General features: G+C 47.7%; 1 protein-coding gene across 1 annotated transcript; it reads left to right on the top strand.

Annotated features, from left to right (window-relative positions):
• The first annotated feature begins 12,018 nt into the window (after nucleotides 1–12,018).
• Nucleotides 12,019–13,605, top strand: LOC144501993 (transmembrane protein 100-like). The gene is made up of 2 exons (XM_078226013.1): nucleotides 12,019–12,216; nucleotides 12,668–13,605. The coding sequence occupies exon 2, from the start codon at nucleotides 12,758–12,760 to the stop codon at nucleotides 13,151–13,153; it is 396 nt and encodes a 131-aa protein (XP_078082139.1). The 5' UTR covers nucleotides 12,019–12,216; nucleotides 12,668–12,757; the 3' UTR covers nucleotides 13,154–13,605.
• Nucleotides 13,606–22,762: the final 9,157 nt, after the last annotated feature.

Here is a 22,762-nt window from a genome sequence, read left to right as displayed (position 1 = left end):
CCTCGACATAGCCGGAGAGGTTCTCGCACAGGGTCCCATTGCCCGATACGATGGGACGGCCAGGTGTGTTTGCCTTGTGTATCTTCGGGAGGCAGTAGAGATCTCCAACGCGGGGAGTACGTGGGATGAGAGCACGGAGGGTGTTCTGAAGGTCCGGATCAAAGGTCTTGATCAGAGTGTTGAGTTGACGGGTGTGTTCTTTGGTCGGATCTGCAGGTAACTGTCTGTAGTGTTCCTCGTTGTTGAGTTGTCGGTACACTTCTTTGCAGTAATCCGTTCTGTTCAGTATGACGATGGCCCCTCCTTTGTCTGCTGGTTTGATGACAATGTTGCGGTTGGTCTTGAGAGCGTGGATGGCGTTACGTTGTGCTTGGGTGATGTTCGGGGCTGTCTTGTGAGTGCGGCTGATGAATTTGGTGTTGACGCACCTCCTGACGGCTTGGGCATACATGTCAAGTCGAGGGCAGCGGCCTTCCGGAGGAGTCCAATTCGACTCTTTCCTCTTCGGATGCACTGCGGATCTCTCTGTCGGCTGTTCCAGTTCATTGGCTGTCTCATTGTGTTCGTTGTTGGCCTCTTGGGGTTTGTGGAAGAACTCCCTCAGCCTCATTCGCCTGATGAATTCCTCTGTGTCTGCTGCGAGACTGATGGGGTCTATTTTGGTGGTGGGGCAAAAATTAAGCCCTCGGCTGAGAACTTCGATTTCATCTGGTTGAAGTGTGTAGTCGGACAAGTTGACAATGGACTTCCCTGCAGTGGGACTGTTTCCTACTGTGGTACCGGGGGAGGCTTGGTTGCTGCTGGTGGTGATGCCGAGTTTCTCAAGTTTCCTGTTCTTGGTGTGCATGTAGATGGTGTAGTTCCTTTGTCTCGTCTGCTTGGCAGAGTTTCGCAGCTGGTCTGCGTCCTGAGCGCAAGTTGAGAATATGGATTCGATCTTGGTTTCCAGGCTGCGGCGTTTGCTGTAGAGTTGGTGTATGAGGTGGTTGAGGAGGGTGAGAGAGGTGCGACGGCAAAGTCTCTCAGCGTAGTCTGTGTTATAGGTTGACCTGAGTGGGTTCGTGATCTGTAGTCCTTTCGGTATCTTGTCTGCTTTCTTGCATCTTTGTAGAAATTCAGGTGTGATTCATCTCTTGAAGTCTACCACTATACTTCTCACAGTCCACAGTGCTTCCTGGTTTTATGTCGTCTACCAGTTTTGAAACCGTGCCCTCCTAGATCATCTATAAAAATCGAGCAAAAAGAAAGAGACCCTGCCCAACTTCACCATCTACATTCCCACAGTCTGGAAAACAATCATTCGCTCCAACACTTGGTTTTCTGTCATTCAATCAACTTTGTCTCCATTTTAACCCGTTATTCTAATGGGCTTCAGCTTCATGGGCAAGTCTACTGTTGTATATTTTATATCTTGGAGCTATGCAGAGATTATACGCCAGCTGTTCTGTGCATAGGAAATTTCTCCATGATTTTTTTTTTAATGTCTGCCTAATGCTCATAGCTCTGTGCTCCCAGCAATTCCTGCAGTTTGTTTTCTATTCTCTGAGTCCACACCCCGGCTTAACTAATCAAGCAAAGTGGGAATCAACAGTAAACATTAGGTGTAGTAGTATCGTCCTTCACTGTGGCTAGGTCAAAATTCTGGACCGTGTGTGAGGTTGGGAGTGTGACTGTTGTTATGGTTCAGGTTAGAAACTCCAAAGTGTTTTATGGATCCCGCCTGAATCATAAGTTTTGCATCTTGAATTTGGCTCAGATAAGATGAGATATTCCACTTCAGGTGTGATTCAAAAGACCCACTAGGGAGCTTTTATCAAACAAAGTTTATTTAAGAATTTAGCGTCATAGAGTCATAAAGGTTTACCTTGTCCATGCCGCCCCTTTTTTAACCATTAAGCTAGTCCCAATTGCTCGTGTTTGGCTCATATCCTTCTATGTAGCCATCTTACCCATGTAACCGTCTGAACGCTTTTTAAAAGACAAAATTGTACCCGCCTCTACTGCTACCTCTGGCAGCTTGCGTGTGTCCTCCTAACAATGCAGGATTGTAAAACTAATCCCAGAGTAAACACAAACAACTCCATTTAAACCACTTCAGTAGTAAGAAAAGGACATTTCCAGTCAAGCCAGCAACAATGACATCACTGAAGCTGTGAGCTGCAAGATCATGATGTTTAAAAAAACCCTTGTTTAACAGTAAACAACACATTGTGTGAGACTGTCAGCCGCACACAGTCACGCACTCAGTCATACACTCACTCTCACACAGTCACATACTCGGGGCGGAATTTTCCCGTCCTGTCCGCCATAGGAATTGTAGCCGGCTGGACGGAAAATGCGGTGGACCGTGCAAAGGTCCATTGACCTCGGGTGGGAATTTCCAGTCCTGGGGCAAGAGCAGCTGGAAAATCACACACTCGGTCTCACACAGTCACACATACAGTCTCACTCAGTCTCTCACAGTCTCACACAGTCACACATACAGTCTCACTCAGTCTCTCACAGTCTCACACAGTCACACATACAGTCTCACTCAGTCTCTCACAGTCTCACACAGTCACACACTCAGTCTCATACAGTCACACACTCAGTCTCACACAGTCACACATACAGTCTCACTCAGTCTCACACAGTCACACACTCAGTCTCACACAGTCACACACTCAGTCTCACACAGTCACACACTCAGTCTCACACAGTCACACACTCAGTCTCTCACAGTCTCACACAGTCACACACTCAGTCTCACACAGTCACACATACAGTCTCACTCAGTCTCTCACAGTCTCATACAGTCACACACTCAGTCTCACACAGTCACACACTCAGTCTCATACAGTCACACATACAGTCTCACTCAGTCTCTCACAGTCTCATACAGTCACACACTCAGTCTCTCACAGTCTCATACAGTCACACACTCAGTCTCACACAGTCACACACTCAGTCTCTCACAGTCTCACACAGTCACACACTCAGTCTCACACAGTCACACATACAGTCTCACTCAGTCTCTCACAGTCTCATACAGTCACACACTCAGTCTCACACAGTCACACACTCAGTCTCATACAGTCACACATACAGTCTCACTCAGTCTCTCACAGTCTCATACAGTCACACACTCAGTCTCTCACAATCTCACACAGTCACACACTCAGTCTCACACAGTCACACATACAGTCTCACTCAGTCTCTCACAGTCTCATACAGTCACACACTCAGTCTCACACAGTCACACACTCAGTCTCATACAGTCACACACTCAGTCTCACACAGTCACACATACAGTCTCACTCAGTCTCTCACAGTCTCACACAGTCACACACTCAGTCTCACACAGTCACACACTCAGTCTCACACAGTCACACATACAGTCTCACTCAGTCTCTCACAGTCTCACACAGTCACACACTCAGTCTCACACAGTCACACATACAGTCTCACTCAGTCTCTCACAGTCTCACACAGTCACACACTCAGTCTCATACAGTCACACACTCGGTCTCACACAGTCACACATACAGTCTCACTCAGTCTCTCACAGTCTCACACAGTCACACACTCAGTCTCATACAGTCACACACTCAGTCTCACACAGTCACACATACAGTCTCACTCAGTCTCACACAGTCACACACTCAGTCTCACACAGTCACACACTCAGTCTCACACAGTCACACACTCAGTCTCACACAGTCACACACTCAGTCTCTCACAGTCTCACACAGTCACACACTCAGTCTCACACAGTCACACATACAGTCTCACTCAGTCTCTCACAGTCTCATACAGTCACACACTCAGTCTCACACAGTCACACACTCAGTCTCATACAGTCACACATACAGTCTCACTCAGTCTCTCACAGTCTCATACAGTCACACACTCAGTCTCTCACAGTCTCATACAGTCACACACTCAGTCTCACACAGTCACACACTCAGTCTCTCACAGTCTCACACAGTCACACACTCAGTCTCACACAGTCACACATACAGTCTCACTCAGTCTCTCACAGTCTCATACAGTCACACACTCAGTCTCACACAGTCACACACTCAGTCTCATACAGTCACACATACAGTCTCACTCAGTCTCTCACAGTCTCATACAGTCACACACTCAGTCTCTCACAATCTCACACAGTCACACACTCAGTCTCACACAGTCACACATACAGTCTCACTCAGTCTCTCACAGTCTCATACAGTCACACACTCAGTCTCACACAGTCACACATACAGTCTCACTCAGTCTCTCACAGTCTCACACAGTCACACACTCAGTCTCATACAGTCACACACTCGGTCTCACACAGTCACACATACAGTCTCACTCAGTCTCTCACAGTCTCACACAGTCACACACTCAGTCTCATACAATCACACACTCAGTCTCACACAGTCACACACTCAGTCTCACACAGTCACACATACAGTCTCACTCAGTCTCTCACAGTCTCACACAGTCACACACTCAGTCTCATACAGTCACACACTCAGCCTCACACAGTCGCACACAATCACACACAGTCACACATTCTGTTTCACTCAGTCACACACAGTCACACACTCAGTCTCACTCAGTCTCACACTCAGGGCCTGATTTCACCATTTTGAGTCTAAGTGCCGAATCTGGGCGTCAAATAGATCCGCGCCTGGAATCCTCTTTCCAGCGCGCCCATATGCGTTTTGCCGGCTCCGGTCCGATCCGCGCTGTGGGCGGGGCTTAGCGCTGCTGGAACGATCGGACCTCTGAACTGCGCATGCACAGTTCCAAAGAAATCTGACAGAGCGCGCCCAGGCGTGAAAGAAAAAAAAAGCAGAAAGCAGAGAGAGCGGCTCTCTGACGGTCATCCTCAGGTCGGGGGCTGGTGGGGGGGGGGGCGGCGGGGGGGGGGGGGGGTCCGCTGCCAGTCTGTGGCCGATCGGTGGGGAGGGAGGGGGCAAGGGGGCCTGCCGCCACTCTGCGGGCGATCCCTCCTCCCCACCGGAGGAACGAATCCCTCCTGCCGGAGTGGGCGTGCGGCCATGCCATCCCACAAAACCTTCAGGTTGAAGCGATTCCTCACTAAGAAGATGAAGCAGAACCGGCCGATTCCACACTGGATCCGCATGAAAACCGGCTACAAGATCAGTACAAGTCCAAGAGGAGACACTGGAGAAGGACCAAGCTGGGCCTGTAAAGGGATACACCATCACTGGTACACTACCAGCCACAGATTACTCTTTCCTGCAGGGGCAAGAGAGCGGGAGAGATGGCTGTGTCGGTAATGCCACGATCTGCTCGGAATCGGGTGCAGATCGCGGTATTGGCCCGACACCCAACGTTACCGCGGTTTCAGGCGCGAAGCTTTGGTAAAATCGGGCCCTTAGTCTCACACTCAGTCTCACTCACTCTCACTCAGTCTCACTCACTCTCACTCAGTCTCACACTCAGTCTCACTCACTCTCACTCAGTCTCACACTCAGTCTCACTCAGTCACACTCAGTCTCATTCAGTCACACACACAGTCACACACACAGTCTGACACAGTCACACACTCAGTCACACTCAGTCTCACAGTCTCACTCCGTCTCACACACAGTCACACACTCAGTCTCACTCTCAGTCTCACACTCAGTCTCACTCAGTCTGACACAGTCACACACTCAGTCACACTCAGTCTCACAGTCTCACTCCGTCTCACACACAGTCACACACTCAGTCTCACTCAGTCTCACACAGTCACACACTCAGTCTCACACTCAGTCTCACTCAGTCTCACTCCGTCTCACACTCAGTCTCACTCAGTCTCACTCAGTCTCACACACAGTCTCACACACAGTCTGACCCAGTCACACATTCGGTCTCACTCAGTCTCGCACAGTCACAAACCCAGTCTCACACAGTCTCACACACACAGTCACTCACACAGTCTCACACAGTCACACACTTAGTCTCACTCAGTCTCATTCAGTCACACACACAGTCACACACACAGTCTGACACAGTCACACATTCAGCCTCACTCAGTCTCACACAGTCACAGAGTCACACACTCAGTCACACTCAGTCTCACACAGTCTCACTCAGTCTCACAGTCACACACTCAGTCTCACACTCAGTCTCACTCAGTCTCACTCAGTCTCTCACACAGTCACACACTTAGTCTCACTCAGTCTCATTCAGTCACACACACAGTCACACACACAGTCTGACACAGTCACACATTCAGCCTCACTCAGTCTCACACAGTCACAGAGTCACACACTCAGTCACACTCAGTCTCACACAGTCTCACTCAGTCTCACAGTCACACACTCAGTCTCACACTCAGTCTCACTCCGTCACACACTCAGTCTCACTCAGTCTCACACAGTCACCCACTCAGTCTCACACTCAGTCTCACTCAGTCTCACTCAGTCTCACACTCAGTCTCACACTCAGTCTCACACTCAGTCACACACTCAGGGCCCGATTTTACCAAAGATTCGCACCCGAAAATCGCGGTAAAGTCGGGTGTCGGGTCTTTAACGCGATCTGCACCAGATTCCGAGCAGATCGCGGCTTTTCCGACACCCGATTCGGGTGTGGGTCTGACCCGTGCCCGAATCGGGCGGCCCAACGATTTAAATGCATTTGCATGCATTTAAATCAACTTAATGAACCGCGCACCCAACCCTACCGCCAAATCCCACTTTACCACCACGCGGCCCAATCCGGATCCGCACTTCTAGCGACCTGCAGAATAAAGGTACGAAGCGGATTTTTATTCTGCTGGGGAATCTCCGAAGCCCACCCTCCCCGACCATCCTTCGCGGACCCCCCCCCCCCCCCCGCTAACCACCCCAGCAGACCCCCCGTGGGATTGGACACCCCTGGGAGAATATTTCAAAATATATATCCCCCCATCCATATTTTGAAATATTTTCCCAAATTTTTGGCTGTCAGGTTTTTAGTTCCTGCGATGATAATTTTGACATTATCTTTCAAAGGGAATTCCTCTAATTCTGTACAATGTTCAGATGAAAACAAGATTTAGTAATCTCCTTGAATCTTATTTCCAACCAAGTTCCACCACGGGGACAATTCTTCCAAGTTCACCACAGGACTCTGAACATTTGAGCATCAACAATCCAGTTACAGATCACAAATGTACCAGGTTTTTAGTTCCTGCGATTATAATTTTGACATTAGGTGCAGATCACGGTATAGGCCCGACGCCCAACTTTACCGCGATTCAGTTTTGGTAAAATCGGGCCCACAGTCTCACACTGTCACACACTCAGTCTCACTCAGACACACACTCAGTCTCACTCAGTCTCACACAGTCACACACACAGTCTCACACACAGTCACACAGTCAGTCTCACTCAGTCACACACTCAGTCTCACTCAGTCTCACACTCAGTCTCACTCAGTCACACACAGTCACACACACAGTCTCACTCACAGTCAGTCTCACTCAGTCTCACACTCAGTCTCACTCAGTCTCACACAGTCACACACACAGTCTCACACACAGTCTCACACTCAGTCTCATACAGTCACACACACAGTCTCACTCAGTCACACACTCAGTCTCACTCAGTCTCACACTCAGTCTCACTCAGTCACACACAGTCACACACTCAGTCTCACACTCAGTCACACACTCAGTCTCACTCAGTCTCACACTCAGTCTCACTCAGTCACACACAGTCACACACTCAGTCTCACACTCAGTCACACACTCAGTCTCACACTCAGTCACACACAGTCACACACTTAGTCTCACACAGTCACACACAGTCACACACTCAGTCACACACTCAGACTCAAACAGTCACACACTCAGTCTCACACTCAGTCACACACTCAGGCTCACACAATCACATACTCAGTCTCACACTCAGTCTCACGCAGCCACACTCAGTCTCACTCAGTCTCACTCAGTCACACACTCAGTCTCACACTCAGTCACACACTCAGGCTCACACAATCACATACTCAGTCTCACACTCAGTCTCACGCAGCCACACTCAGTCTCACTCAGTCTCACTCAGTCACACACTCAGTCTCACATAGTCACACACAGTCACACACTTAGTCTCACACAGTCACACACTCTGTCACACACACAGTCTCACACAGTCACACACTCAATCTCATTCAGTCTCAGTCAGTCTCATTCAGTCACACACACAGTCACACACACAGTCACACACTCAGTCACACACAGTCACACACTCAGTCTCACACAGTCACACACTCAGTCTCACACAGTCACACACTCAGTCACACACTCAGTCTCACACAGTCACACACTCAGTCTCACACAGTCACACACACAGTCTCACACAGTCTCACACAGTCACACACTCAATCTCATTCAGTCTCACTCAGTCCCATTGAGTCACACACAGTCACACACACAGTCACACACTCAGTCACACACACAGTCACACACTCAGTCTCACATAGTCACACACAGTCACACACTTAGTCTCACACAGTCACACACTCTGTCACACACACAGTCTCACACAGTCACACACTCAATCTCATTCAGTCTCAGTCAGTCTCATTCAGTCACACACACAGTCACACACACAGTCACACACACAGTCACACACAGTCACACACTCAATCTCACACAGTCACACACTCAGTCTCACACAGTCACACACTCAGTCACACACTCAGTCTCACACAGTCACACACTCAGTCTCACACAGTCACACACACAGTCTCACACAGTCTCACACAGTCACACACTCAATCTCATTCAGTCTCACTCAGTCTCATTGAGTCACACACAGTCACACACACAGTCACACACTCAGTCACACACACAGTCACACACTCAGTCTCACACAGTCACACACTCAGTCTCACACAGTCACACACTCAGTCTCATTCAGTCTCACTCAGTCTCACACAGTCACACACAGTCACACACACAGTCTCATTCAGTCTCACTCAGTCACACTCAGTCTCACATTCAGTCTCACACTCAGTCTCAGACTCAGTCTCACTCAGCCTCACTCAGTCACACACACAGTCACACACACAGTCACACATTCAGTCTCACACTCAGTCACACACTCAGTCTCACTCAGTCTCACTCAGTCACACACACAGTCACACACACAGTCACACATTCAGTCTCACACTCAGTCTCACACTCAGTCTCACACACAGTCTCACACAGTCACACACTCAGTCTCACACAGTAACACACTCAGTCTCATTCAGTCTCACTCGGTCTCATTCAGTCACACACACAGTCACACACTCAGTCACACTCAGTCACACACTCAGTCTCAGACTCAGTCTCACTCAGTCTCACACAGTAACACACTCAGTCTCATTCAGTCTCATTCAGTCACACACACAGTCACACACACAGTCACAAACAGTCACACACTCAGTCACACATTCAGTCTCACACAGTCACACACTCAGTCACAAACAGTCACACACTCAGTCACACATTCAGTCTCACACTCAGTCTCACTCAGTCTCACACAGTCACACACACAGTCACACACTCAATCTTGCACTCTGTCTCACTGAGTCACACACAGTCACACACAGTCACACACACAGTCACACACTCAGTCACACAGTCACACACTCAGTCTCAGACTCAGTCTCACTCAGTCACACACTCAGTCGCACACACAGTCACACACTCAGTCTCACTCAGTCTCACTCAGTCTCATTCAGTCACACACACAGTCACACACTCAGTCTCACTCAGTCTCACTCAGTCTCATTCAGTCACACACACAGTCACACACTCAGTCACACACACAGTCACACACAGTCACACTCTCAGTCACACACTCAGTCTCACACAGTCACACACTCAGTCTCACACAGTCACACACTCAGTCTCAGACTCAGTCTCACTCAGTCTCATTCAGTCACACACACAGTCACACACTCAGTCACACACACAGTCACACACAGTCACACTCTCAGTCACACACTCAGTCTCACACAGTCACACACTCAGTCTCAGTCTCACTCAGTCTCACACAGTCACACACTCAGTCACACACAATCACACACTCAGTCTCAGACACAGTCTCACTCAGTCTCACTCAGTCGCACACTCAGTCTCACTCAGTCTCATTCAGTCACACACAGTCACACACACAGTCACACACAGTCACACACACAGTCACACACAGTCATACACACAGTCACAAACTCAGTCACAAACTCAGTCACACACACAGTCACACACACAGTCACACACACAGTCTCACTCAGTCTCATTCAGTCACACACACAGTCACACACACAGTCACACACTCAGTCACAAACTCAGTCACACACTCAGTCACACACTCAGTCTCACTCAGTCTCACTCAGTCTCACACTCAGTCACACATTCAGTCTCACTCAGTCTCAGACTCAGTCTCAGACTCAGTCTCACTCAGTCACACACTCAGTCACACACAGTCACACACTCAGTCTCACTCAGTCTCACACACAGTCACACACACAGTCTCACTCAGTCACACACTCAGTCTCACTCAGTCTTACTCAGCCACACTCAGTTTCACACTGTCACACACTCAGTCACACACTCAGCCTCACACTGAGACTCACTCAGTAACACACTCAGTCTCATTCAGTCTCACTCAGCCACATTCAGTCACACACTCAGTCTCACACTCAGTCTCACACTCAGTCTCACTCAGTCACACACTCAGTCTCACACTCAGTCTCACTCAGCCACACTCAGTCTCACTCAGCCACATTCACAGAAATCACAGAAACCCTACAGTGCAGAAGGAGGCCATTCGGCCCATCGAGTCTGCACCGACCACAATCCCACCCAGGCCCTACCCCCACATATTTACCCACTAATCCCTCTAACCTACACATCCAAGGACACTAAGGGGCAATTTTTAACCTGGCCAATCAACCTAACCCGCACATCTTTGGACTCAGTCTCACTCAGTCTCACACAGTCACACACTCAGTCTCACACTCAGTCACACACACACTCAGTCTCAGACTCAGTCTCACTCAGTCTCACTCAGTCCCACACTCAGTCTTGGAGTTCTTACAGTTGAAACAGAAGAGTGTGTGACAGATGTCAGGTTGATAGTACAAGTCTGAATATTGAAACTTCAGATGGGCAGACAGAGAGGAAGTTAGACATGTAAAGAGAGACATAAGGGACTGGCAGCTAACAAGGACAGGTCAGGCAGCATCTGAGGAGACACAGAATTCATCCTTCAGGCAGATAACATTTTGTCAGAATTGGAGAAACCTCAGATGTAACAGGTTTTAGCAAGTACTGGGACAGAGAAAGGGCAGAGAGTGGAGAAGAGAGTGAGATTGGATGGAGTATGGAAAGATGAAATGAGAAAAGGGACAGTGGTGCAAGTCAATAGGAGAGGGTGGTGGGAGCAGCCAGGGGTCCACAGCTCCACAGAGGTGTAAAGGGGAAATTTAATGATAAATATGTTTGTGTGTGCGAGAGAGACACTTCTATTATCAATGTGTGGTCTGGCAGTGATTCTATAGAGCAGGAGACTGAAAGGCTGATGTGACCCCTCCTAATATCACTCTCTCACACACACACACATTCCTTTTTCCCTCTATTTACACAGCGATTTCATGGAAAGAAAACAGAAGAAAAGAATGTTTGAAGACAACCCTTTAACAGGCAGCACCAGACCCAATCCACCCTCGAGCCTTACATCTGGAGTGGGAGGAATATCTGTTTGCAGAGACCCGCAATAATTTGTCGTGAATAGTCTGATATATTACAATCTATTCAGTGATCACATATACTCGCTGAGATGTTGCTCTTTGATGTGGCTGGGATGTTTTTGTTTGTTTAATATTTTAATTAAGTAACAATAACAGCCAGATAAGAACAGGCTGGTGTGTGCCAAGACTGAACGCCAGGGACTGAGGTCAGTGCAAGCCGAGAGAGAGGGAGAATCCGATCTGTAGGCAGTCTCCTTCGGGAAGCATCGCTCCCACTGTCACTGAGCTGGGATCATGTACAGGAGGAGCTGAGACTCAGCGCACCGGGGCCACGGAACAGAGCCGGGTTTCCAGGACAGCCTGGCTTCTGCTTTCCCCCATTCCTCATCCCGAAAGCAGTCTCCTCACTGCTGGATGTACCTGAGCAGCCAGTCCGGAGCCCAGTGTCAGAGAGCGGCTGAGTGTGAGCAGCTGGAGGACTGGGAGCAGCGCCTGGGAACAGCATTGAAGGTGGGTGAGTGAATGGCCTGACCCTGGGCACTGTGGATGTCCCATTCCGAGCAGAGGACTGTCACCGCAGCCAGCTGTCCTGCAATAATGACTTTCCAAAGCAATGGGAGATTTCCCGAACGGGAATATTTTGCAAGGCTCAGGGCAAAGAGCAGGAAAATGAAACTAACTGGATAACGCTTTCAAATAGGCGGCTAGCACGGACACAATGGGCCGAATAATCAATCTCCTGCCACAGTTTGAAAATAAATTAGTTTAATTGTGAATAACCTTCATGCAAAAATTGTAGCTGAGGTTATGGCTTTTTAATGTTAATATAAATGTATAAATTGAGAATTCTTAATGTGATTATTAATATGCGCTGTTCTTAGTGATTTTTTAAATATTAGGTATTGTCCCAGGTGTCATTGTGCTTAATAATTCAGGAGTTGGTATTGACTCTCTCTCTCAGATCCCAGGATGTGCTGACTGGGTGTTATGAAGGAGGAGTGAGAGGAGAGGAACACATCTGCAAGAAGAGCACAGTGCTGGAAAGTGCAGGATGATAGAGGAACCAGTGAAGGAGATCCCAGCACTCCCGATTCTTCCCACTATCCCAGAAAAGGGCTCTGAGTGCCCAGCTCCATCAGTTGCTCAGCTCCTGAGCAGCCAGGGCCAGCTGACAGCGGCTACAGGTGGGGCAGACCTCTCTTGCTCTCGTTGTACTGTGCCCTTTGGCCTGGTCATCCTGATTGCTGGCACAGTGGTCACCGCTGTCGCCTACAGCTTCAACTCTCACGGCTCAATTATCTCAGTCTTCGGGCTGGTCCTGCTGACTTCGGGTCTTCTCCTGGTCATCTCCAGTGCCCTGTGCTGGAAAGTGAAGAAGTGTCGAAAGGGAGCCAAGCGGAGAGAGAGCCAGACTGCACTGATGGCTAACAGAGGACTGGTGGTCTAAGAACCACTTTATATCCAGACAAGGAGACCAAATACTTCATCTGGGACCTAGAAAGCCAGTGTATCAACTCATGGAGACTTGCAAGGATGATACTGGGTGGATTATCCTGCAGCTTTGATGGGACTGGTTTACAATATCACTTCAAACCATTAACAATTCATCTACTCATCTCCTTAATTAACACAAGACAAAATTTCCATGATCTTTTTATCTGGAGCCATTCATTTGACCTGCTGAAGACGACTTGTCAAAGGAGTGATATGGAGATACTCTCTGAACTGATGACTGAGTGGCACAAGTAACTCTTTGGATCTAACTGTGTGAGTTGCAGCATGCCAAAGACAGCAGCTAGTTCCAAATCGAAGACTGCACTAACTGTGGTATTAAAAATCATTTTAGTACTAATTTATTGAAACTCCTATTGTTGGCTGGAAGTCAGATCCTGTCATACAGTTATCTGGGTTGCTCCTTGTGGAGAAATGTTTAAAGAAGGAAATGTTCTTCTACCTCTCAGTTTGCACAGTCTGCTATCTCTCCAGCTCTCCCATCTGTGCTCACTCATTCTTCCCTGAATCTTTTCTCCGACTCTCTCTTCCCAGCCTTGCTGCTGTTCTATATGCTTGGCCATGGCCCTTCACATTCTGAAAGCTTTGTGTTCTATCCCTCAACAGTTGGGTCTGTCCATGACCTGCATTGACTAAATGAGCCTGTGTTGGTTATGTCTTTATAACAATTTAATTTAATGAAATATAGGCTATACTTGGAATGAGGAAATATGTAATGGGTTGGTAATATCACACACTGCCTTGCTATCTAATCTGAAACATACTGAGCTTTGATGAACTCTCACTCCCTGCAGCTTATTTTAATATTCAGTGCAAAGGTGGCAATGAGGATGGTGTTTATGACAATACGGGAAAATCGGGGTGGGGGAGATTCAATAAAAATAATTAATTTTAAAGTTACCAAGAAATTACTAGGAATGGAGGCTTTTAACTTGTCAATTTAACTGCGTTCCTGTTCTCCAACCCCCCCCCCTTCCTTGCTCATCCCAACCCGCCTTCTTTCCCTGCCACCCCTCCTCACCCCTCCCCACCTCCTCTCCCCACTTCCTCTCCCCTTCCCACCTCCTCCCCCCTCACCACCTCTTCACCCCCTCACTTCCCCTCCCCACTTCTCCTCTCCCCTCCCCAATTCCTCTCTCTTTGTTACCTCCTCTCCACTATCTTCCCTTCAGCCTCTCTGTCCTCTCCTCCCCACTCCTCCTTTCCCAAGTTCTCATTGCCAGCTACTTGGGTTGATTTTGGTCAACTTTAGATGGCATGTGCAAACTAGAATATTAATCAATGTCTTTCTGGCTTTCACACTGTGTCTCTCTGGCACTTTTTATTTGTCTATGGCTTCCATTTGAACGGTACATGATATCATCAAATAAAACTCCTGGTTCACTGCCATCAGTACTGGCCTCGGACTTAATTTTTTGGATAAATAATTCTGAATTTTTTTAGATAAAAGTAAAGGGAATCAACCTCGCAATGGCAAAACATGAATAATACCGGACATGTGAGATAGAAAATTCAGGAGGGTGCTAAACAACTGCAGGAGAATAAAAGGCAATCAGAAGAGAAAATAGGACAAATAGAGAAGAGTTCAGGACAGATATAAAGAAGGAGCAGAACTGATTGTGAAGCATACATGTCACATACAGGCAGATACAATTAGTAAAGTTCAGAAAAGGGAAGATACAGAATAAATAGTGTAATGTAGAGGAGAGCACAAGACAGATACAGGAATATAAAGGGCAGATATAGGAGAATATGACATCATTACATACTGATACCAGCACATACATCAAAACAGAGAAGATACAGAATTGTAAAGGGATTACAAAGAACAAAGAAAATTACAGCACAGGGACAGGCCCTTCAGCCCTCCAAGCCTGCACTGACCATGCTGCCTGACTGAACTAAAACCCCTGACCCTTCCGGGGACCATATCCCTCTATTCCCATCCTATTCATGTACTTGTCAAGATGCCCCTTAAAAGTCACTACCGTATCCACTTCCACTACCTCCCCCGGCAAGAAGTTCCAGGCACCCACTGCTCTCTGTGTAAAAAATCTGCCTCGTACATCTCCTTTAAACCTTGCCCCTCGCACCTTAAACCTATGTCCCCTAGTAATTGACTCTTCCATCCTGGGAAAAGGCTTCTGGCTATCCACTCTGTCCATGCCTCTCATAATCTTGTAGACTTCAATCAGGTCTCCCCTCAACCTCTGTCGTTCCAGTGAGAACAAACCAAGTTTCTCCAAACTCTCCTCATAGCTAATGCCCTCCATACAAGGCAACATCCTGGTAAATCTTTTCTGTACCCTCTCCAAAGCCTCCACATCCTTCTGGTAGTGTGGCGACCAGAATTGAACATTATATTCCAAGTGCAGCCTAACTAAGGTTCTATAAAGCTGCAACATGACTTGCCAATTTTTAAACTCAATTCCCCGGCCAATGAAGGCAAGCATGCCGTATGCCTTCTTGACTACCTTCTCCACCTGCATTGCCACTTTCAGTGACCTGTGTACTGTACACCCAGATCCCTTTGCCTATCAATACTCTTAAGGGTTCTGCCATTTACTGTATATTTCCTATCTGTATTAGACCTTCCAAAATGCATTACCTCACATTTGTCCAGATTAAGCTCCATCTGCCATCTCTCCGCCCAAGTCTCCAACTGAGCTATATCCTGCTGTATCCTCTGATGGTCCTCATTGCTATTCGCAAATCCACCAACTTCTGTGTCGTCCGCAAACTTACTAATCAATCCAGTTACATTTTCCTCCAAATCATTTATATATATTACAAACAGCAAAGGTCCCAGCACTGATCCCTGAGGAACACCACTTGTCACAGCCCTCCATTCAGAAACGCACCCTTCCACTGCTACCCTCTGTCTTCTTTGACCGAGCCAGTTTTGTATCCACCTTGCCAGCTCACCTCTGATCCCATGCAACTTCACCTTCTGCACCAGTCTGCCATGAGGGACCTTGTCAAAGGCCTTACTGAAGTCCATGTGGACAATATCCACTGCCCTACCCTCATCAATCATCTTCGTCACTTCCTCGTAAAACTCGATCAAGTTCGTGAGACACGACCTCCCCTTCACAAAACCATGTTGCCTCTCACTCATACGTCCACTTATTTCTAAGTGGGAATAAATCCTGTCTCGAAGAATCCGCTCCAATAATTTCCCGACCACTGACGTAAGGCTCACAGGCCTGTAATTATCTAGATTATTCTTGTTACCCATCTTAAATAAAGGAACAACATTGGCTATTCTCCAATCCTCTGGGACCTCCCCTGTAAGAAGTCTCACAACACCAGGTCCCCTAGTAACTGGGAAAAAGCTTCTGGCTATCCACTCTGTCCATGCCTCTCATAATCTTGTAGACTTCTATCAGGTCTCCCCTCAACCTCTGTTGTTCCAGTGAGAACAAACCAAGTTTCTCCAACCTCTCCTCATAGCTAATGCCCTCCATACAAGGCAACATCCTGGTAAATCTTTTCTGTACTCTCTCCAAAGCCTCCACATCCTTCTGGTAGTGTGGCGACCAGAATTGAACACTATATTCCAAGTGCAGCCTAACTAAGGTTCTATAAAGCTGCAACATGACTTGCCAATTTTTAAACTCAATGCCCTGGCCGATGAAGGCAAGCATGCCGTATGCCTTCTTGACTACCTTCTCCACCTGCATTGTCACTTTCAGTGACCTGTGTACCTGTACACCCAGATCACTTTGCCTATCAATACTCTTAAGGGTTCTGCCATTTACTGTATATTTCCTATCTGTATTAGACCTTCCAAAATGCATTACCTCACATTCATCAAGTCTTTAACCTGGTGTTGTGAGACTTCTTACTGTGCTTACCCCAGTCCAACGCCAGCATCTCCACCTCCCCTGTAGCCAGTGAGGATACAAAGATTTCTCTCAGGGCCCCAGCAATTTCCTCCCTTGCCTCAGTATTCTGGGGTATATCCCATCAGGCCCTGAGGACTTGTCTATCCTAATGTTTCTCAAGAATCCCAACATCGCCTCCTTTTTGATCTCAATATGGCTCAAACTATCTACACATCCTTTCCCAGACTCATCGTCCACCAAGTCCTTCTCTTTGGTGAATACTGACGCAAAGTACTTATTTAATACCTCGCCCATTTCATCTGGCTCCACTCATAGATTCCCTCCTTTGTTCTTGAGTGGGCCAACCCTCTCCCTGGCTACCCTCTTGCTCTTTACATATGTATAAAAAGTCTTGGGATTTTCCTTAATCCTGCTGGCCAATGCTTTTTCATGGCCTCTTTTAGCCCTCCTTACTCCTTGCTTAAGTTTCTTTCTACTTTCCTTGTATTCCACACTTGCTTCGTGTGTTCCCAGCCTCCTAGCTTTGACAAATGCTTCCTTTTTCTCTTTGACTAGGCTCACAATATCTCTCGTTATCCAAGGTTCCCAAAACTTGCCAAACTTATCCTTCATCCTTACAGGAATGTGTCAGTCCTGAATTCCTATCAACTTACACTTGAAAGCCTCCCACATGCCAGAAGTTGATTTGCCCTCAAACATCTGCCCCCAATCTACATTCTTCAGTTCCTGCCTAATATTGTTGTAATTAGCCTTCCCCCAATTTAGCACCTTCACTTGAGGACTACACTTATCTTTATCCATCAGTACCTTAAAGCTTACTGAGTTGTGGTCAGTACAAATTCCCTCCTCTCCCCTCTCCCCACCTCCAAACTCCCTCCTCCCCATCCTCACCTCCAAACCCCCTCCACTCCCCTCACTCCACCTCCAAACTCCCTCCTCTCCTCCTCTCCCCACCTCCAAACTCCCTCCAGTCCCCTCACTACACCTCCAAACTCCCTACTCTCCCCTCTCCCCACCTCCAAACTCCCTACTCTCCCCTCTCCCCACCTCCAAACTCCCTACTCTCCACTCTCCCCACCTCCAAAACCCCTCCTCTCCCCTCTCTCCATCTCTAAACTCCCTCCTCTCTTCTCTCTCTACTTCCAAACCCCCTCCTCTTCCCTCTCTCTCCCTCCAAACTCTTTCCTTCCCTCTCCCCACCTCCAAACTCTCTCCTCTTCCCTCTCTCTACCTCCAAACTCCCTCCTCTCCCCACCTCTCCCCGCCTCCATACTTCCTCCTGTCCTCTCCCTCTTCCTCCAAATGTACTCAATTACCTCTCTTTCTAGCTAACAACCCAGTTCACTAACTTTCTTCTTACTTTGCAAAGCTCTTTAAAATATTATTTTTGATTGTGCCTTCATAAGGAAAGACATATGCAGTTTCTGTCTGGAAAATAGCATCAACCTGCAGCATGTTGGATCATTCCTTGTGAACTTTCGGAAATGTTTAATTTCAGACAGCTTATGCTGTGATGGAGACAGAATGATACTTAGCCGGGTTGGGCAGCTCCAGACACTCAATATGTCACAGGTGCACTGGGTACAGACTCCCAAACACCCACTGGGTCAGAGTTGCAGTTTCGAGATGAGATAGACAGAGTTTTCCCACAATTGTAAAGTGGAGATGCGAGGCTTTGCTGATATGGTCATTTATATCAGAAACCCAACATTGTCATCCACCCATACATCAAGTCTGACGTCAAGTGCAAATTAAACTTTCATCCCTTGAGTTGCAATGGTTTATGTTGTGGTGTCTTGGAATATTATTGGCTGACTCTGTGCAGTTTGTTGCTGCTGTAAGACCACGCTATAGAACCATAGAACCATAGAAAATTACAGCTCAGAAACAGGCCTTTTGGCCCTTCTTGTCTGTGCCGAACCATTTTATGCCTAGTCCCACTGACCTGCACCTGGACCATATCCCTCCACACCCCTCTCATCCATGAACCCGTCCAAGTTTTTCTTAAAAGCTATCTGTGAGCTTCTCATCTTTGTTCAGATTCTGTCCAATCTCCAATTGATTGTGATTTGCACTGTGCACTTGTCAGGAATGAAAGGATTAGGCTGCTAATCTCTGTCTGTAATGAGAATAACTGCCTATCGCCCGAACAATCATAGAATTATTGAAACCCTACAGTACAGAAAGAGGCCATTCGGCCCATCGAGTCTGCAACAACCACAATCCCACCCAGGCCCTACCCCCATATCCCTACATATTTTACCCACTAATCTCTCCAACCTACACATCTCAGGACACTAAGGGGCAATTTTAGCATGGCCAATCAACCTAACCTGCACATCTTTGGACTGTGGGAGGAAACCGGAGCACCCGGAGGAAACCCACGCAGACACGAGAAGAATTTGCAAACTCCACACAGACAGTGACCCAAGTCGGGAATCGAACCCAGGCTCCTGAAGCTGTGAAGCAGCAGTGCTAACCACTGTGCTACCGTGCCGCCCGAATCAATACTGCATTGCCAGAAGATCATATCTGATTTTAAAGAACATTAATTTCAGGAAAGGTCAAAGTTAAACCTATTCTGTTCAATCCGTCATAGGTGTTCCTATTGTGTCACCATTGAATGGATTTCAGAAGCACACAATTAAATTAGCAACATGAACAAATCAGAAAGGAATGTTTCGGTTGAAGAGCTCAGAATTATTCAGTGGAATTTGCAGATTTATTTAAAATTAACCAACATCTTTGTTACAACAGCAGGAAGAGGGATTTGATAATCATGCCTCAAATCATTGCAAACTAATATCCATGATGGTCATTTCTATCCTCACTGTTTTATGGACAGTCAGCGTGTGTTGTGGTAAAACACAAAGAGTGACTGATAAACCATCAGAGGATTCCTTTGAAATAGTTTGTACAAGAGTCAAGAAATAACTCAATTTTTAAAGGAGAAGGGGTTGGAGGAATATAGTGGGAAGATGTGATTTAGGGATATGGGGGTGTAGGTAGAGTTAAAGATCCTGGTGAGAAAATAATGTTGAGGGTCATGGGAGAAAGTGGGGGTCAAGGGATATGATGGAATGGTGGGTAGATGTGAATCAGGGATATAGTGAGAAGATTTGGGCCAAAACATTTTATCTTGTTTCTAAAATGTTCTGAGGATGGATGTGGGTTTTACCAGATTTGCTGGCAAAACTATCATGTCCAGCAGTAAACTGCCTCAACAACACCTGGAGAGATTGCATTGGGCAAGGCAAAGATTTCCCACAGCTCGGCGCAAACTCCAGCAACCCAAATGGTGATTACACTGCCATACAGAGACAGTGAAGCTTGGCAAGGGCAGGGTATGGACATTGCCCTTGATGTGGATGGGTACATGGGGTCGGGCTCCAAAGCTTTGCAGATAAGTGGCACCCGGATGAATATGGCTCACAACCAAAAATTTTACTCAGATGTGGCTAAAATTAGAATCAGGGCTGGAGAATCGGCATGCAGGTACTGCGTCCCAAATCCACCTATTTGAAAACCAGACATTTTTATTAGCTCCCACCAAAAGAGAAAATGTTGGAAAATCTCAGCAGATCTGGCAGCATCTGTAAGTCATGATGTGGAGATGCCGGCGTTGGACTGGGGTAAACACAGTAAGAGATTTAACAACACCAGGTTAAAGTCCAACAGGTTTATTTGGTAGCAAATGCCATTAGCTTTCAGAGCGCTGCTCCTTCGTCAGATGGAGTGGATATCTGCTCTCAAACAGGGCACAGAGGCACAAAATCAAGTTACAGAATACTGATTAGAATGCGAATCTCTACAGCCAACCAGGCCTTAAAGATACAGACAATGTGAGTGGAGGGAGCATTAAGCACAGGTTAAAGAGATGTGTATTGTCTCCAGATAGGACAGCCAGTGAGATTCTGCAAGTCCAGGAGGCAAGCTGTGGGGGTTACTGATAGTGTGACATGAACCCAAGATCCCGGTTGAGGCCGTCCTCATGTGTGCGGAACTTGGCTATCAGTTTCTGCTCAGTGACTCTGCGCTGTCATGTGTCATGAAGGCCGCCTTGGAGAACGCTTACCCGAAGATCAGAGGCTGAATGCCCGTGACTGCTGAAGTATTCCCCCACAGGAAGAGAACAGTCTTGCCTGGTGATTGTCGAGCAGTGTTCATTCATCCATTGTCGTAGCGTCTGCATGGTTTCCCCAATGTACCATGCCTCGGGACATCCTTTCCTGCAGCGTATCAGGTAGACAATGTTGGCCGAGTTGCAAGAGTAGGTACCGTGTACCTGGTAGATGGTGTTCTCACATGAGATGATGGCATCCGTGTCGATGATCCGGCACGTCTTGCAGAGGTTGTTGTGGCAGGGTTGTGTGGTGTCATGATCACTGTTCTCCTGAAGGCTGGGTAGTTTGCTGCGGACAATGGTCTGTTTGAGGTTGTGCGGTTGTTTGAAGGCAAGAAGTGGGGGTGTGGGGATGGCCCTGGCGAGATGTTCGTCTTCATCAATGACATGTTGAAGGCTCCGGAGGAGATGCCGTAGCTTCTCCGCTCCGGGGAAGTACTGGACGACGAAGGGTACTCTGTCCACCGTGTCCCGTGTTTGTCTTCTGAGGAGGTCGGTGCGGCTTTTCGCTGTGGCACATCGGAACTGTTGATCGATGAGTTGAGCGCCATATCCTGTTCTTATGAGGGCATCTTTCAGCGTCTGGAGGTGTCTGTTGCCAACTCGGCCAACGTTGTCTACCTGATACGCTGCAGGAAAGGATGTCCCGAGGCATGGTACATTGGGGAAACTATGCAGACGCTGCGACAACGGATGAATGAACGCCGCTCGACAATCACCAGGCAAGACTGTTCTCTTCCTGTGGGAGAGCACTTCAGCGGTCACGGGCATTCAGCTTCTGATCTTCGGGTAAGCGTTCTCCAAGGCGGCCTTCACAACACACGACAGCGCAGAGTCGCTGAGCAGAAACTGATAGCCAAGTTCCGCACACATGAGGACGGCCTAAACCGGGATGTTGGGTTTATGTCACACTATCAGTAACCCCCACAGCTTGCCCCCTGGACTTGCAGAATCTCACTAGCTGTCCTGTCTGGAGACAATACACATCTCTTTAACCTGTGCTTAATGCTCCCTCCAGTCACATTGTCTGTATCTTTAAGACCTGGTTGGCTGTAGAGATTCGCATTCTAATCAGTATTCTGTAACTTGATTTTGTGTTTCTGTGCCCTGTTTGAGAGCAGATATCCACTCCAACTGATGAAGGAGCAGCGCTCCGAAAGCTAATGGCATTTGCTACCAAATAAACCTGTTGGACTTTAACCTGGTGTTGTTAAAACTCTTACAGCATCTGTAAGGACAGAAAAGAGCTGATGTTTCGAGTCCAGCTGACCTTTGTCAAAGCAGCCTGTTTGGCTCGGCGTTGCATTGACAACAGTGGCGCACTAGAATAGTTATCAGCTTCGGGTGCAAGTCTTTTCCTGTGCTCAGGGTGGTCCAATTGACCCTTGACCCTGCCTGACCTGGCTTGGGTTTGATCCAATGCAGCTGGAGCCACCGGGAAACCGGCAAGGTGCAGCTGGACTCTGTGCTGGGATTGCTGGTTTTGAGACACTGTACCTGTACTGGAATATCGATATACACCGGGACATCGTGAACAGCACACCTGCAATCTTCTGACACATGTTGGTTGTGT

The sequence above is a fragment of the Mustelus asterias genome, chromosome 12, assembly GCF_964213995.1.
Source record: "Mustelus asterias chromosome 12, sMusAst1.hap1.1, whole genome shotgun sequence".
NCBI lineage: Eukaryota > Metazoa > Chordata > Chondrichthyes > Carcharhiniformes > Triakidae > Mustelus > Mustelus asterias.
The sequence above is the reverse complement of the archived record's forward strand: the minus strand, read 5'-3'. Positions and strand labels throughout refer to the sequence as shown.